At 34.3% G+C, this 14,880-nt stretch overlaps 1 protein-coding gene across 1 annotated transcript; it reads right to left on the bottom strand.

The window, feature by feature from the left end:
• Window positions 1–530: 530 nt before the first annotated feature.
• On the bottom strand, window positions 531–14,636 carry LOC145603137 (protein PIN-LIKES 3-like). Its single transcript, XM_081659268.1, has 10 exons — window positions 14,499–14,636; window positions 14,273–14,352; window positions 13,948–14,072; window positions 2,073–2,194; window positions 1,737–1,925; window positions 1,529–1,621; window positions 1,325–1,419; window positions 1,102–1,154; window positions 816–1,004; window positions 531–655 (listed from the first exon to the last, which is right to left on the bottom strand). Exons 1-10 carry the CDS (start codon window positions 14,634–14,636, stop codon window positions 531–533), a joined length of 1,209 nt encoding a protein of 402 aa, XP_081515394.1.
• Between the last annotated feature and the right edge of the window lie 244 nt (window positions 14,637–14,880).

The following is a 14,880-nucleotide window of genomic DNA, read 5'->3' as shown; positions in this document are numbered from 1 at the left end:
ATATCAAGTGGAAGAAACGTCAGATGGCAATTAAATTTGCTAGTGCTTGAATGAATTAATATCTTGGGTTTAAAAATCACACTTAAAAAGTAATCTTTCAAGCTATTAATCTAATCATTGAGACAAATCGAATAATGACTAAATGACGTTTACATGTAATAATTGATTGGAACTTGAAAGGAAAATTAAAAAGGTTGCAGAGAATATTTTTAACAAATGATTTTTCCTAATTTTCATTTCTTTGGTCTTAAATACAACAGTTAAACAAGATCAAATGGACGTTTGAAGGAATTACATCGAAATAGTAAAGTAAAAACCAGAATGTTTGCAGGAGACATGCTTCAAATTTCTACCTATATTCTATTAAATCTGATCTTCTAAAGATAAATTGCCTACAGTACTAGTACTAGTTTAGTACATACGACGTAGTTCTGAAGACGATGTCTTCATGTCTGCATAATCCAATTGTTAGCCATTCACTGATGTTGTTCAGTAAGAAAGATTTGGTTCTAAGAAGTGTTCGGACCCCTTTAAGACAAAAGCCAGAGGAAGAATGTGCACCAAAGAGTGAGTGTTACCGGAGCCAAAACATTAGTCCATAGCATGATAACTGAACATTCGTTCTGACCTGCTCCAAACAGCTCTGTCACTGTACCTGATACGAGCATCAAAATAATTCATTAGTTACTGAATCAACAAATGCTGAAACCAACATAAAAACAATCATAATTCTATTGTATTAATTGAATCTGTGATAATATAATCCACTGAATATATAGTTTGGTAGGATGATAATGATACTGTAGAATACTTACTGATGCTTACTGCTGGAGGGAGCGCAAACTGAAGCAGAAGAACAAACTGAAGGAATATATCATGTGATTGCACAAACCCAGCTAGAACAGCACCTTTAACAACAAGAATTCCCAACAGAGGAAGGAATATGTACCGAACTGCTATTATTCCTATAATTGTTGTAACCCGAATTCCTGATCCCTTTAAACCTGATAAATAAGAAACCCAATTCTTTTTTATCAACAACTTACTAGCAAAGCTAGATTGTGGAGTGGTGAAGTAAAAGAGATGTGCAAGTATTAGTACCTCTCAGGAGGTTGGCGCCGAGTATCAGTATTGAACAGGGGATGGCTGCATCTCTGTAAGAAGTGCAACATAATTTCAGATACTGATAAAACTTAACTGTAGGATTATACTAAACCAGTGGCTAAAGTAGCAATGTCAAAGTTATATTGTAGCGATTATTAAAGAATGCAGGATGCGTTATATTTTAAAAGACCAATGAAATGGGTATTCATAGGTTACATACCCAATCATGAAACTTGTGTCTCCAACAACATGAAGAGCTTTGTCCATGAGCAGCTTACGAAGTGGAGAAATCGTCCCAATAAAAAATCCAACCATCTGCATCAAAATAAAAAGGAATAGAAATTAAAAAAAGGATTAGTTCCTCAGTATATTCAGTAGGATATGATTTTATTTCAAATAACTTGCTATTGTTGTATGATGATACCGCTCCAATAGTTGAAGGTGCCAAAATTGCCTTAAGGTTGAACTCTTTGGAGATAATCCTTAAGCATTGCTTTACCCTGGAAGGTGATTTAACCTGTTAACATAAACCCGTCTTATATTAACTTCTAACATGCATTCAGTAAGGAGATTAAGTCCATTAAGAACCAACACATAATATTAATTGTACATAAAAATTTAACTAATATTACCATTAATTTAGAAGAGTTAGAAAGGCCTGGATCTTCAAGAGCGTAATTATTTGAAGAATGTGATGGTAGTTCTCCTTGTGGTTGTACATTCACCAATGTTTCATCAATTACACCTGCACTTGCTATTGCCTCCTTCGAAGAGATCCGAACTATGTTGTAGGCATATAGCCAAAAGCATACACTTCCAATCTGAAATTATTGTGAAAATTATATAGACAATTTTTTCTTCCATTATTCTTACAATTCTAAAATTTTCTTTTAGCTATATACTCTTTCGGTTCCATAAGTTGCTATAGTTTATAGAAACAGAAGGACGAATAAGACGTAGTAAATTACCGCCATGGAAAGTGAAGCATAAGCTAGACCATAGCGTTCGCAAACATCGGGTGCTCCAAAAGGACTGCCTTTCTCTTTGCACATCGCGGGGAGGATGATGATAGGCATATTCCCTAGATTTCCTGTTTCCACAATCGACAGTAAGATTTATTAGTTGCATGAAACTTCCTCTTAAATCGCTTGCTTGCGTAATGCACAACATTACAATAGCATTTATTCGTACTGTGCAACAAAATTAATACGACTACATGATATATATGCATGGAATTAAGCATGTGATCTGATGCATCGGATGCACACGGAAAGGATATATTTTCTCATCGTCATTGTTAGAATATGCCTTATAATGCAAACTTAATTACAATATTTGTTATTCTATGTAGGTTAAGTTTTTAGTTTTTTGGTCTATATTTGGGCTCCTTATGTACTTGTTTCTTTTTCAAAAGTACTTAACTCTTTAGTTATTAATTACCCTATTTTGTTAATGATCTATATTATCTTGAAGATTAATAAAACTTTCTATCAAATACATTGTTAGTGAACCACGTAAATCTTTGTTTCTTTCTTTTAAAAAAAAAAACCACGTAAATCTTTGTGTGATTATTGAAGGAGTTATGTCTTCGTCGTGTGCAATTACTAGATATATAATTGGATCAAATTATGGAGATAATTAAGTCCGGACATTTGGGTCGTCGTTTTGCCATAGCTAGAGGTACTTACGATCTTTGGACTAGTAAAATAGGCCAAAGCCCAATTGGACGGATCCTATAAGGTCACACAAAGGGGCTAGATCGAGCATTAGAGGACGAGGCCCATCATGGGCCTCATCTCTCTAGGTGGCCGGCCATATGGGGCTTTGAGAGGCTATTGGGCTTCGTGCCCTAGTCTAATTATAATGAGATTATAAATAGACTAGGTGCCTAGGTTTGCACGTAAGAAGGAATTGACTGATCAATTAGATCAAACCCTAATTAGCAAACACGAAACCAACCCCTCTCATACTCCCTCTCTCACGGCTCTCTCCTCCTCCCGGCGCACGGTGGTGTCTCGTGGTGGTGGTGGTTCGTGCGGTGGTCGGTTGTCCGAAAAGGTGGTGATCGCGGTTTTCCTCAATCACTCGACCAATCTAGTATTGGTGGACGGCTCGTTCGAATCTCGTGGACTAAGTAGAGGAGCAACACTTGGGGCTCTATTCTCTCCCTGATTTGCCTGTCGAATAGCTTCGTGGAATTCACGCTTCAAAGGTATGATTATGTGTCTTGTGTGTTATGCATGTGATTCTTGGGATTAGGTACTTTATTGAATATGATTCATATATGTTATATCCGCTGCGTAGTACCTATAAACTCCTACAGTGGTATCAGTTAGCCTCTTGCATTAACGCGCTAGATCATAATAATACGATTATTTGATGTCCACGTTAATTTTATAATCAATTAAGAGGGAGAAATTAATTTAATTATGGTTCAATTATTATATTTAATGTGATTAAAATTTTAGAATCGGTTAAATATGATTTAATTATGCTCAAATAGCCATAAAGAGGACCGAATTATGCCTAATATTTTCGAAAATTTCGAAAACCCTAACCCTATATTTCGAAAATTTCAAGCCCTAAAATATGATTTTTGTGCTTGACTTTGGTTTTATTCGATTTGTTTTATGTTTCATAATTTTAATTGGTTTGATTCATGCATAAAAATGTTTTATGTATGATCATAGATTTAATTTTAAACGTTAAAATTAAATTGGGATTAATTTTATGATGAACCCTATTTTAAAATTGAATATGATTTAATTTTAATCTTATGGACTAATTTAATTTAATTAGGATAAATGTTATTTTAATTAAATTAAAACACAAAAAAAAAAAAAAATTAATTATTTTGGCCGGCAACCGCGGCTGGGTGGCGCAGGCACGGCGGCTGCCGACCAGGTGGTGTCCAAGAGGGAGGGAAGGGAGGGCGGCGGTCTAGGGTGGCTGTGGGCAGCAGCGTGCAACCGTTGCACGGCTGCTGCCACGGCTGCAGCTTGGTGCTGCTGCTGCCTTGCGCGGCAGTGGCTGCTGCAAGGCAGCCAGCCACCGTGGCTAGCCTCGGCTGGCCACGCACGGTGGCCTGCAGCCCAGCAGCAAAGCAGCTCCACGCTGCTGCCCTTTGCGGCAGTGGCTGCTGTCACGGCAGCCAGCCACCGTGGCTAGCTTCGGCTAGCCAACCACGGTGGCCGGCGTTGGTGGTTGCGATTTTATAAAAAAAAAAAAAAAAAAAAAAATTCTGTTTTTAAAAATTTATTTCAGGATAATTACGAATTATTTTGGGATAAAATCGGTTTTATTTTGGATAAGTTAAAATATTTTCAAAATATGATCTTTTATTTTAAAAGATAAAGTTGGTTTTATTTGGATAAAATCTTTTTGTTTTAGGATAAAATCAAATATTCAAAAGTTGTTATATTTGATATTATCCATATTTAGTTTGTTATTTTGATAATTATCCTAAATTAAAGTGGTTAATTAAGGATAAGATTGATGAGGATATTCTGAGCATATTCCAAAAGGATAATAATTGATTTAAATAATGTGATTATCCCATAATTAGATTAGGATGTAATTGATTTTAAAATTATTTGATTGGCTAGTAATTAGGATAGAATCTCCTAAATTAGTTAGGATAATCATGGAAGATTAAATATGATTTTATCTTTCTAGATTAAAATATGATTTGATTCTATCTCATGACTAAATTAAATATATGATATTTTATAAACCGTCATGAATAATATATGATATTATCTAATTATGATTAAAATATAAGATATTTTAGGAAATGCGTTGACTTTATTATGAACATTCGATGTTGTAGTTTAGACAAGCATGTTGAGTGAATTATTATATGGCACTTTTCTAATATATGATATTATATTGCTATATATAGACTAGTATGGCCCATAGATTCTTAAATACGATCTGCGTATCGTGATGTATTTTTGTAATCTAAATACGGTCTGCGTACCGTTGAGTATTTTCATAACTTTTTATTTAATGTAAATAGAATAGTTATTTAAATGGTGTTAGCCCAAAAGAAGCCCATGAAGTGAAGGCCCAAAGGAGCAAGGTGGATGAAGATCCATGATGATTCAAGTGGGAGCATTTTATTTCTAGTTTTCCTAGGACTAAGGGGCCATACTATGTCTTATTTTATTGCATTAGAAGATTATGCATGTTTAGGTTTATTTATGTTGTTTGATGATGCGCTAGAGTTCACTAAATAATCACAACATAATAAATCTAGATCCCAGCAATATTGATGCAGCTTTTCCAATTAAAAACCCGATGAAAACCTTGATCGTTTGTGGTGGGTCGGCCTCAGCAGAGCATCATAATATATCTTGGGGAAGTGGGGGTAGATCACGTTCTACACTTTTAATTGGTTAAATTCAACAAGGTTACCTAAAGATCAGTTTAGAACCTTGAAGCTAAGGGTAATAATTAAACATGTGATGATTAATTATTCAACCAAGAATTACAAGAGTTGTAATCAGTAAAGAGTTTACTCACCTTGAAAATGTAATGGTTGATGGCAGGGCCTCAGTCCGGTCAATTATTGCACAAATAAAGGATCTTGGAATCACTTAAAATTCAATTGGGATCATTTAATTATTGAATAAAGTGTTTTAAAGTTACCAAATGAATATGTTTTGTGGTACTTTAATTTATTAAACATAATTATTAAACTTTGCCTTATTTTAACATAGATGGGTAGCCGTAATAACAATGACAACAACGTTTACAATTTGCGACCATTCCTTGAAAAGGATAGGTTGACAGGGGAAAACTTTTCCAACTGGGAAAGAATGCTAAGGCTTGTTCTGAAATCTGAGGGCAAGGAGGATATCATTGATACCCCATTACCAGGACCTCTGCCAGAAAATCCAACTGCGGCAGATATCAAGAAGCACAAGGAAGCTCATGATAGAGCTATGCCTATCACTTGCTTAATGATTGCTACTATGGAACCTAGTCTTCAAAAGCGTTTTGAGGACCTGGATGCCTATTCAATCATGGAAGAGCTCAAAGTTTTGTTTAAGAAACAAGCTAGAGTTGAAAGGTATGAGCTTCATCGTGAGATTATGGATTGTAGAATGGAGAAGGGTGCCACAGTTCATGATCATGTTTTCAAAATGATCGGCCTAATTCAAAGTATGGAGAAACTGGGGTACCCAATTAGTGATGATTTGGCAACAGACATCATTCTCCATTCACTTCCAGAAAGTTTCAACCAGTTTATCATGAACTTTAACATGACTGCGAATGCAAAGACTATGAGTCAATTGCATGCAATGCTGGTTAGTGCTGAGAAACAAATCCCTAAGGAACCTAAGAAGGAAGTTCTTATGATTCAAAAGGGAAAGGGGTTCAAGAAGAAGGGGCAAAAGGCTAATGCCAAGAGCAAGGGCAAGCAAGTTGCCAAGGCTCCTGAAAAGCCTAAGGCGAATCCAAAACCCAAAGTTGCAAGTGAGAGTGAATGCTTTTACTGCAAGAAGAAGGGGCATTGGAAACGCAATTGCCAGAAATACCTTGATTTCCTCAAGAAGAAGAATGGAGCATCAATCTCAGGTATTATGTTATAAACATTTTAACCTTCACTAAGGTATGTGATACCAAGTTGCAGTGCTTAACATTATGATGTTGCACAGGAACTGCAAGCAAGTGAAGCTAGCATGGAGATGGAGCTTGAAGGTGCACTAGGAGTATTTGAGTGGCCAGAGATAGCTTCATAGTTTTAATTTCTGATTAGCTTATCATGACATTTAGAACTATTTCCAGTGTTTGATGAGACAATATTTCGGTTTTCTTGTTTTGAATACTGATTTGTATTACTTGGCTTGGACAAATGTTGATCCATGACCAAGGTAATAAATTGTTTTCATTTTGCTAGATATGAGTTAATTTTATTTATGACATTGATATATGTAGATCACAAAAGTAAATTTAGATGATTCAAAGCAAACATACTTATAACAAAGTAAGGTTAGGTCACATAAACCATTTGCACATCCAAAGTTATGGATGGACTCTTACTCTTATATGATTATGAATCACTTAAGAATTAGAAGTCATGCTTGATAAGGTATAATGACCAAGTTACCTTTTAGTTGAAAGGGTAAAAGAGCTAAAAATGACCTTTTGGAACACAAACATATGATGTGTGTGTACCATAAGTTCAAGATATAGCAAAAGGATTTAACTATTTCATTGCTCTTATTAACGATTTAAGTAAATATGTCGATAATTACTTAATGAAATAAAAGTTGGAATCATTGAAATGTTCAAAATTCCAAAAATGAAATGTAAAATCAAGTTTGAGATAAACAATTTAGCACCACAATATGATTGTTGTGATAAATATTTAACTCAAAACAAATGATCATCTAAAGGAATTGTTGAATTAGTTCACAATCCAGGAACATTACAATTAAAATGTATGTATAAAATAGGAATCAAACTTTGCTTGCCATGGTTCGATCCAAGATTTAATGATTTACAAATATCGTTTTGAGGATATGCATTAGAACAACAACAATTGCGAATATACTAAACAGAAACTTCACCAAAGCAGTAGAAAGACTGGAAATGTTCCAAAGTAATCTTTTCTAAACAGGATTGAGGGAATATGAAATTTATGTAAAATGTTTACAAAGATGACATAATAAACCCTAAATCAGAGGTATTATTCCTACAATCGCGTAAAACAAAATGTTTGTTGCTCGCGATAGTGTCTTTATAGAAAGAAATATCTTCCTACAAAGCCAAGTGGGAGTAAAGTTAGATCTCGATGAGATTCGAGACGAGCAACAAAGGGATGTAGATAACACTACATCAGAGACGAATGCGCATGAAATCAGCTAATTTGAACAAACATGTGTCGAAGCAAGCTAATTCAACTAGCGAGACTTCTATCGTCCTACTAGAATGAAAGGCTTCAATGAGTTGAAGAGAATAATTCTATTGTCGCTCACACCTATCGTAGGTTACTTAGGATTAAAACAAACAGTTTGTTGGAATTCTAGTAAAAGGTGGATTCTAAAATTTTCCTATTGGAATGGTTGGAATCCATACCTACAAGCAAGCTTTGGACAAGTGCCAACTCAGGAAATGGCTTAAGGCCAAGAAAACCAGAATGGACTCCATGTCTGTAAAGATGTGCTAGTCCATGATAGTCTTACAAATAGGGTTAAACCTATTAGTCATGTAAGCCTATTCGGATTATTTCTAGTCATGGCAATCAAAATCACCTTCATGAAATGTTCTTGATGGATGGGATGTATATGATACGACTTAAGTTTTTGAATTCTAGAAAGTCCTAGAAAGTTTTGCAAACTTCAGAAATTCATTTATGGATTGAAGTAAGCATTAAGGAGTTGAAATATTCATTAGGAAATCAAACAGTTTGATTACCTTGGAAGAATGAAAAGAAATCTTGTACAAACAAGAAGTTTAGTGGGAGCAATTGGTCTTCTTAGTCTAGTATGTAGTTGACATACATCTCATATGAAATGACATATCAATACTTGAATAAGTCAAGAAATGGTTAGAAAGATTGTTTCTATATGGGAGACTTAGGAGATGTTGAGTACATATTGGGAATCAAAATCCACAAAGTGAATCTTGAAGGATGACTGGACCTAATCAAGAGACTTATGTTGATAAGGTTCTTGACGAGTTCAAGATGCAAGATTCTAAGAGAGGATCTCTTCCCATGTCTCATGGTTTTACACTCAGTAAAACTCAGTGCCTTAAAAGCTAGTTGAGTTGAGTTGTAAAGGCAGTGGACCTAATACTTTTGCAAAAGGGACCATTACATGTACCATGAAATGTACAAAGCAAGTTGTTACATATGACTTGTGCATATGTAGCAAGTTTCAAGCAAATACAGAATAAGCATACGGAAAGTTACCAAGAACAAATCCTTGAGTACTTGAGAAGCACTAAAGGAATTTGTCTAGTTTATCGTGTTAAAGGTAAACAAGTTTGTCAAAAGTTTTACGAATGCAAGTTCTTTCCAAACTGGCAAGATGACTCTAGATTTTGATCTAGACACACAATTTTGTCAGTATGGAGAAATACAGTGAGCTTGAAAAGTTCAAAGCAGAGCACTATTGCATGCTCAATGTCAGAATATGTGTATTAAGCTATAGTCGGATAGTTTTAGAGGAAGTTTGGATTAAAATGTCATATGACTAAAGGGTTACTTTTGCCCAAGAACAAAGGAGCCAGGGTCACATTACAAATCCAAACAAATGGATATAAAATATCGCCTCAGTTATGAGATCATTGACCGGCGGAAGGTCACGTTCTGCGAAGTTTTATTATGAGTGAGAAATCACTAAACCCCTTCCATAGACAAAGGTATGAAAGTCATATTAAAGTCTTGGATTGAAGCAAATTATGTAATTTTAAGTTGTGTATGTTTGTGGAAACATATTACATGAGAAAATACATCAATTTGCAGAATTATGTTTAAAACAGAAATTATTATTTCTCTTATTTAATTATGGTTTTGAAATTAAATAAAATGTCCAAAATAATTATGGATTGATGGGCTCATCAGGTTGTCTATCAGATAGAGACCTGGTGTATGAAACCCCACAGGTGAACAAAATCCATATATTATTTAAGTTCCTAGTTCGAAATCATTAAAGTGGACATAAATGATTTCAATAAATGGACTAGCATGTAAGATTGATTGGATAGCTCGGTTTCATGGGTTATAGGGGCATAGTGATGCTCGATCAATCACTTGGATATGCATGAATGATGCATGATTGAACTATTGACCTACTTTGAAGTTCAAGTATAGAGCTTCCGTATATATTAGTGGATTCCTTTGACATGAGTGGAACATTGATTTCATTCAATGGATGTTATAACTGTGGTACATTCAAACGTCTTCCCGTAACTGGAGATTATAAAGGGTGTTTCCTGGTTATTTCAGAAGTTGAGTGGGAGGCTTGTTGCCACAAGATTGGATAGAGTCTACCTATTAAATTAGGAAATGTGTCATGGCCGCTTGAAGAGGGAGAATTCAGAAAATACGTGGCCGCGTTCAAATGCATTACTCAGTAATCATTTGGTTTTGTAATTCTAACTCAGATTTCAAGAAACGATTTGTAGATTAATATGATCTCGACATGTGATGCAATCATATTATCAAATCGACATATACATTGACTTAAGGAATTTGAATATTGCACCCTTGTCTCAGACAAGTGGGAGATTGAAGGAGTTATGTCTTCGTCGTGTGCAATTACTAGATGTATAATTGGATCAAATTATGGAGATAATTAAGTCCGGACATTTCGGTCGTCGTTTTGCCATAGCTAGAGGTACTTACGATCTTTGGACTAGTAAAATAGGCCAAAGCCCAATTGGACGGATCCTATAAGGTCACACAAAGGGGCTAGATCGAGCATTAGAGGACGAGGCCCATCATGGGCCTCATCTCTCTAGGTGGCCGGCCATATGGGGCTTTGAGAGGCTATTGGGCTTCGTGCCCTAGTCTAATTATAATGAGATTATAAATAGACTAGGTGCCTAGGTTTGCACGTAAGAAGGAATTGACTGATCAATTAGATCAAACCCTAATTAGCAAACACGAAACCAACCCCTCTCATACTCCCTCTCTCACGGCTCTCTCCTCCTCCCGGCGCACGGTGGTGTCTCGTGGTGGTGGTGGTTCGTGCGGTGGTCGGTTGTCCGAAAAGGTGGTGATCGCGGTTTTCCTCAATCACTCGACCAATCTAGTATTGGTGGACGGCTCGTTCGAATCTCGTGGACTAAGTAGAGGAGCAACACTTGGGGCTCTATTCTCTCCCTGATTTTCCTGTCGAATAGCTTCGTGGAATTCACGCTTCAAAGGTATGATTATGTGTCTTGTGTGTTATGCATGTGATTCTTGGGATTAGGTACTTTATTGAATATGATTCATATATGTTATATCCGCTGCGTAGTACCTATAAACTCCTACAATTATATGTTTTGTTCAAACCTATTAATCTATTGTAAAAATCATAGTCTGATTTTTACAATAGACATGAAATAATTAGAGTTAGGTCCCGTTCTCTTCACCTTATATTTGCTGAACTGAAATTATTTTTACTGAAACAATATTATGTTTGCTAAACTTAAATTATTTTTATTGAACTTAAATTAATTTTACTGAATTGAAATTATTTTTGTTGAACTGAAATTATTTTTACTGATTTTCTATTATATTTTTTCTTTAAAAAAATTGAATGTTACTGAACTGAACCTATTTTTATTGAACTAAACTTATTTTTACTGAATAGAACTTAATTATATTGAACTGAACTTATTTTTACTGAACTAAAATTATTTACTTAATATTATTTTTTTTAAGGTGAAAAGAACAGGGCCTTAGCCATAATTAGTCCCGAATCCCAATATTATGAGATGCTCTGATGGAGTAGATCTTTCTTTCTCTGCCAAATTTAAAAAAAAAAAAAAAAACTTGCATATAACTTTTGAATAATGGATTTTGTTAGTCAATGTTGAGCTAAGAGTTAGTGTCATTAGCAACAATAATTACCATTAACTTACAATTAAATTAAGAGAATGTGGCTACTAATTGGTAATTACAGCTAATGAATAACTAGACAGTGGGGGACAGGGTGAAAGAAGCCGTGGCCACAACAAGATTGTGGGTCCGGTGGCAAAGGTAGTACAGTAAAATAGTTAAACCTTAATTTGGTCTATTGTCGCTTTGATTTCTTGGCCAAAATCTATATGCGAAGAAGTTTCCTTTGGTTTCTCTTTAGTTAACACGTTTTTATTTTAAAAATAATTTTAATAAATTATTTTGATTTTCATTTAAATAACACTAAAAATTAAATATAGTTATATTAGAGTGTTATTAAATAATAAATACAGAGTACGTTTCAATATATTTTAGGAATATATATTCTAATTTACATCATCGTATATATTCTAATTGTTAATTGGCAAACATATCTGAAAAAACGAGTCAAATAAAAATTAACGAACAATTCTAAGTATGCAATTATTAAACTTTAAGATAAGACAAATTTGTTCTAATATAATAAATCTTATTAGCTTTCTTTCAAAAAAAAAAAAAATAAAAATAAAGCCTAGCCTCTTCTCTCTTCTCTCTCCTAAACCTAGTCTCCATTGTCAATTTTAAAGGGGCTTTCATCGGATTTCACCGGTGGAAAGCCCCAATCTTTATTTTCTTTTAAGCCTTTTGTTTTAGGTTACAATAATGTCTCCCTCGAAAGAAAGGGTTTATCTCCTTCGAAACACAAGGTTTTTTCGATCTCCTTCAAGAGACAAGGTTTTTCGTACTCCTTCGAAAGACAAGGTTTTATTTGTGCTTAATTTGGTCTCCGGTTGTGCGGGGCTACTATTGATTATGGCTCGGATTCGGGTTACGGAATCAGCACAAGAATTTACTTTCTTACAAAATTGTGAAACGACGACGGATCCACTCAAAAAGTTGTATGAGACAACGAATCGAGAATATGCCGAATTGTTATATTTATGTATTTGGATTCTTAGCCCTTCCCCGATTAATTCGTGTTTGATTTTGTTAAATTCGTTTTCATTATCGTTCATTGTCAATTGTAGATGTCGTATGGCTTATATTAATGAAATTTAGTGAAAAAATAAAATAAAAATAAAGCTTATTAGCTAATCTAGGAATCATAAGAATATGTGAGTAGGAAATACTAATTATTTTTCCATCCTTCTATCTCTTTAGATAAATTTGACAAAACTTTTAGCACTTTGTACTTCGTATGTATTCAATGGAGCAAATAAAAAGTAAAATAGTATACCACATGTTTTTTCATGTCAAATTAAAGTAATATGACTGGATGGTCGTAAGTAGAATGAAACTTGCTTTTTGAGACATTTGCAAGTGATGCATACTTTAATACATATTAACTTAATTTCATATGTTGGGCAATTGCAGTGGCCTAACAATTTTTTTTTTTATTTTTTTTATTTCAAAATTGAATATACGTAATGCTAAACATTTCGAATGCACCATGCCATCATCCATTGTCATTTTTAAATAGCAAGAATATTTCAAGAATGAAAAGAGGTTACACATATGCTTGATCATCAAGGTGGATTAATTGTTCAATATTCAATACTCAAATTAATAAAACTCTATACATAGTGGAGAAAAAAGAGACTCAAATTACAACCTATAAAATTCTATTAAATTATGTCAACAAAAAGTTTCTATATCACGATTGTCAATTTGTTGCATAGCGAAAGTAAAACAAAAAAAGATCTACTTGTATAACTCTTTGTCTATTATCAAAACAAGTCAATGCTGGCATCATTGATGAACCGATGAACACGTGTAAATATATCATGAATATTTTCTTAGCCTACAATTTTTTTAAATGGTAAGAAGAAGGGGATCATTTGAGGGGGGAGAGATAAGAAAAATCCCTCAATTGAGTCTCATGAAATTTGATCTCTAGATCTCAGGGATATGAGGTGGGAGCGATACCACTACTCCATCACCTCAACCTCAATAACAATGTAATTATGCCGACATGTTTTCTAGATAAAGTGGAATACATATCCACTTCTAAAAAATACAAGAATTAATTGAGCAAAATACGACCCTAAACCTAAAATAAGAAAAGAGAAGCATTATCGTTAACAAATGCAATGCTAATAATTAACTCAAATTAGCTCCTGTGTAATAAATATTAAATTTTTTTTAAAGGAAAATTAGGCAGGTTATGTAAGGCCAAAAGATCAATGGAACAACGATGACACAACTATTAGCAATGAGATGTGAAGAATAACGAAAATTACCAGCAGAACAAGATGCCAAAATGAGGCCTTTGACGTGCTTTGGAGCTTTCGTAAACTTAGCAAGTACCCAACCCATTGCTGATCCGAATAGAAATGTAAGGAGGATGTTTACTAGCATAAACCATCTGTTAACATAAAACACGAAACGAAAAAAAAAAAAAAAATCATCAGATTACATTCGTAACTAGTGTGTGCACACGTACATGCACACGTAAGTATTATTGTTAACCAGTTGCTCTCTATTAAAAATAATCTTTCTTTCATAAGGAGTAAACGAGAAATAACAAATACTAGTATCATGGAACAAGAAGAGAATATGACCCACAAAGTAAGAAAGGATTTGATGGTGACTGTCTTGGCCAAGTTGCTACCAACTAGTGCAGGACCAAAAACAAAGAACACAACCTAGGCAAACACAAAAGAAAATAAAGGAGCTATGACTTCATCAGTTAAACATTATATAAAACCTAATACTTTAACTCTAAAATTATAAAACCTAACATATACTTCATACATATATAAAAGAGGAAGAGGGAAGAAAGATGAACAACTTTGTTAAGATGATGTGTAGCCGTCTCTCCCAAGATGTCTATACGATTTATTGCCAGAAACGAGCCTAAGGCAGTGATCAAAAGAACCTTCAAAATAGGCATTGATGCAACAAAAAACAAATCAAACAAAGACCCCATTGTTTTTTTTGTTCTTTTTTCTATGGAAAAAAAAAAAGTTAAGTTAGCAAAGGGTTAGAGAATTTGCTAACTACAAAATTATAAAGCATGCATGCACTTGCGTACATATATATAGGCAAAAATAGTGCAATCTTTTGGCAAAAGCTTTTGTAAAGTGCTACAAAATTAGTTTAAGTATACAATGCAAGTATATTATTACTAACTACTCCACTTTAAATGGTAATTGGCAGCAGCATCTAGAGAG

This window comes from Chenopodium album, chromosome 21 (genome assembly GCF_948465745.1).
Source record: "Chenopodium album chromosome 21, dcCheAlbu1.1, whole genome shotgun sequence".
Classification (NCBI taxonomy): Eukaryota; Viridiplantae; Streptophyta; class Magnoliopsida; order Caryophyllales; family Amaranthaceae; genus Chenopodium; species Chenopodium album.
This window is presented reverse-complemented; position numbering and strand designations above follow the sequence as displayed.